This window comes from Mastomys coucha, unplaced genomic scaffold (assembly GCF_008632895.1).
Source record: "Mastomys coucha isolate ucsf_1 unplaced genomic scaffold, UCSF_Mcou_1 pScaffold20, whole genome shotgun sequence".
NCBI classification, from domain to species: domain Eukaryota; kingdom Metazoa; phylum Chordata; class Mammalia; order Rodentia; family Muridae; genus Mastomys; species Mastomys coucha.
In genome coordinates, this window is record NW_022196903.1 from 86,178,813 (window position 1) to 86,182,576 (window position 3,764).

The window sequence follows — 3,764 nt, forward strand, 5'->3', positions numbered from 1 at the left end:
TATATATATATATATATATATATATATATATATATACTTACCTATGAAAATTCCTACATTTATATGATATTTTCTCTGCCTAGACAAACCATACCTATAAGATAGCAATTTGGTACAGCAAAATGGATGGGATAGCATTAATGGTCAAGTTGATACAATTTAGAATCACCCGGGCAGAGAGTCAATATGAGGAATTGTCTGCATTGGGTTGGCCAGTGACATTAAGTTAATTGGCGTGGAAGCACCCAGCCCACTGAGGGAGGCACCGTTTGCTAGGCAGAGGCCTGGATAGCAAAACGGTGGGGAAACGGAGCTAAACACACACATATTCACTCTCTCTCGGCTCTTGACTGTAGATGTGGTATGACTAGCTGTCTCAAGCTTCTGCAGCAGAGTCTTCTCTGCCATGTGAGCTGGGATTGTGAGCTAAAATAAACCTTTCCTCTCCAGCACTGCACCCCACCGCCTGCAGAGTATTTTATCACAGAAACTTGAAATGAAAGCAGGACAATAGACAGAGAAAATGGAAAATGGCTAATCAGGGACTCCATAGAAGAACCACTTCTCTAGTTATTAGTGGGTTCTTGGGTCTTAATTACAAAGTACTTTTCCTGAAAGCATTATCACATTTAAAGTTTCTGACACATAAAGCTATGTCGTTTGAGCTTCTAAATACTTCACCAGACACAGAACTCTCTCACGAATTTAATGGTTTAGGGGAAGACAATAGTAGTTAACACTTTTAAGATCCTAGCTGTCTCTGAAAGTCACTATCAGGGAGATGGTAAGAGGTTCCAGCATACAGATGTGCTGCCAGGCTGACGTGGAAGAGAAAACACCAAGTCCCGAGGAATGAAAGACAATGCCCAGTATCACTGGGGGAAAAAATGCAAAACGGAAAGAAGCAAAGAGAAAAGCTATTCTGATCAGGCCAGTAATGTTTACAGCCTGTGAGTGGTGCCAGGAATATCTTAGGGAAAGGCAATGCCTTTATAAAGGAAGGTCAAACTTAATATTTAAACATCGCATACACTGTTGAGAGAAAGGCAAGTACTCATTTCCCTTTATAACAGCAATTCTCAACCTTCCTAATGCTGCAACCCTTTAATACAGTTCCTCATGTTGTGGTGACCCCCAACCATAAAATGATTTCATCGCCACTTCAAAACTGTAATTTTGCTACTGTTATATATCATTATGCAAACATCTGATATGTGACCCCTGAAGGGGTCATGACCCACAGGTTGAGAACCACTGCTTTAGAAAGACTGACTGTGATGATTCATGTTGGTGCTTTTTCTCCCTGCACTCCAAAACGTAACGGTCAACATTCATCATTTCTAAGGTGTTTCCAGACAACCTACAAACAGTTGACATTGATCATACAGAATGAATTAGTGATGGATTATTCTAGGCTTGGCTCCATTTCCCATCAGGGCCTAGGATATCTTGAACTCATTTATTGCCACACAACCCTGAGACAGCAGAGCAACCTCTTCTGTCTAAGCTGGGGTGTGGAAACCCTGGAAAGACACCATTTGAAGTTAAAGGCGTGAGAGGGCTCCCAGGAAGATGGCTACCTGCTCGGGCTTCAGCCCTGGGGGAACCCAGGCATACTCTTCCAAAGCACACCCCGAGTCATCATCTGAGGTTGAATTCCTCTGGAAGTCAAACATGAGCTTGCTGATGGTCTTCTCCATCTCCAGCGGCATCACTGTTACCATGTGCTCCTCCTGGGGACACTTGCAGTGCAGGCAGATCTTCCTGTAGACAGAAAACACAGCAGGTCAGAAGGAAGAAAAAAAGCCATTTATTTGTCAAGAGGCTGCCTGCCAGTCACCAGCCTTTGGCTTCCAACCATAAACATAGTCACCAGCTACAATCTAGAGAACTCTAGTTTACAGAGGACACAATACATGTGTCATAGGAAAGCCACTTAGGTGACAATCAGGAACCACCAGGTGAGCATGCTGACACACAAACCCAACCTTTTTCCAAACACACACACACACACACACACACACACACACACACAATGTAGACCAACAGATAGGAATCATGACCACAATTCCCTTCACTGTTAACACCCACTATAATAGCATTAAATATATAGAATCCACACACTAACCAGAAATATTATCAGACTTAACAAACACTGAGATGTTTCTCTTTTTTAAAGTTCTTAAATCATGCAAACAGAAAAAAAAGAATAGGTTATAAAAAGAAGCATGGGTATGATTTTTTTTTTTTTAATTTAGGAGTGAGAACAAATGTTTTCCCTCTAAAACAAATGTGGCCCCAAGACCTTCATAGGAAGATAGTTTTACCCTACCACTAAAGGTCCATGATTTAGAGTCTTAATTAGAAACTCAAAAAGTAACATTGTTTGTAGTTATTTTATATAAGTTCACACATCTGAATCTTCTTTTTTTCTGAGGGAGGGAAGAAGGAAGGGGAGGGGGTGAGTGAGTAGTTATTTTGGTACTATTTACTTTGTTTTGTAAGATAGGGTGTTTTGTCAGCCTAGAGTTCACAAAAAAAGGCTAGACTGGTGGCCGGCAAGCCCCAGGATCCACCTGTTTCAGCCTCCCTCTACCTCAGCAGTGCTGAAATTGCAAGCCTGTGCTCCCATGCCTGGCTTTGTTCCTCCTGACTGAGCTCTCCTTCCAACCGTGAATTATTCCATAGCACCAGTCAAGAATGCAAATTCTTCAAACTGAGCATCTCCCTCAAGGTTTCCAGCTACTTCCTTATCCTTGTCCCTATCTAAATATTGTAGCAGTGAAAATGGTAAGGTCGAGCAACACACACATTTTTCTCTCGCTCAACAATAAAATAAACAGAACGGAATGGAGGCAGCAAACTTTAACAAGCTATTCCGTGTGTGTGCTGATCTTTTTGTAGCACACTACAAAGGCAATGAAAGAGCCCAGAATTCTAAACTTCATGTGTGTTTGAATTTTGTGACAACAGCTTTGTTAAGATAATTCACACAGCATAGAACCCACCCTTCCTAAGCGTATAATTCACTAGCTCTTAATATAGTCAGAATTTCACAATCACCACTAATTTTAGACACCCCCACTAAACCCATGAGCATGAACGGTGACTTCTCATAGCCTAAGCTCACATACCCTGACAACCACTAATCTTTCTGTCTCTGTTGAGTTTTCCTATTTTGGACATTTTTACATAAAGGAACCATGCAAAATATAATCTTTTGAAACTAGCTTCTTTCACGTGAAATAATGGTATTGTTTATCCATGCTGCAGCATCCATCAGTCTCCTGAATGTTTATATTTATTGCTGAGGAATGTTCCATTGTAAGGAAATATCATATTTGTGCATTTATCAACTGGTAGATATTTGACTCTGTTGTTTTAAAGAATCCTAATTTCAATGTTTAGATTCAAGATTTTATCTAGATCTATGCTACCTTTTCTCTTAGGCATATACCTAGCAAAGGTATCATGGCATCACATGAAAACTTTATCATCTTGAAGAATTGGCAAACTGTATTCAAAATTATCTGAACAATTTTAAGTTCCTACCTTCAATGAAGGCACATTACACTTTCTCTAACTCTTGCTACAAGTGTAATGGTCTATCTTGTCAATGGTGACCACCCTGGTGAATGTGGCATGGCATATGACTGTGGTTTTGATTTGCACTTCCCTGAGTGCCAGGCCAGGAAAGATGATGATGATGATGATCTCTTCCTCCTCCTCCTCCTCCTCCTCCTCCTCCTCCTCCTTCTCCTCCT

General features: G+C 40.9%; 1 protein-coding gene across 6 annotated transcripts in view; it reads right to left on the reverse strand.

The window, feature by feature from the left end:
- Nucleotides 1-3,764, reverse strand: part of Prickle2 (prickle planar cell polarity protein 2) — a 345,493-nt gene that overhangs the window by 87,773 nt on the left and 253,956 nt on the right. For all 6 annotated transcript variants that reach the window (XM_031382618.1, XM_031382619.1, XM_031382620.1 and 3 more), the window contains one exon: nucleotides 1,581-1,764. In XM_031382618.1, coding sequence (XP_031238478.1) covers nucleotides 1,581-1,764 — 184 coding nt within the window. The remainder of the gene's footprint in view (nucleotides 1-1,580; nucleotides 1,765-3,764) is intronic.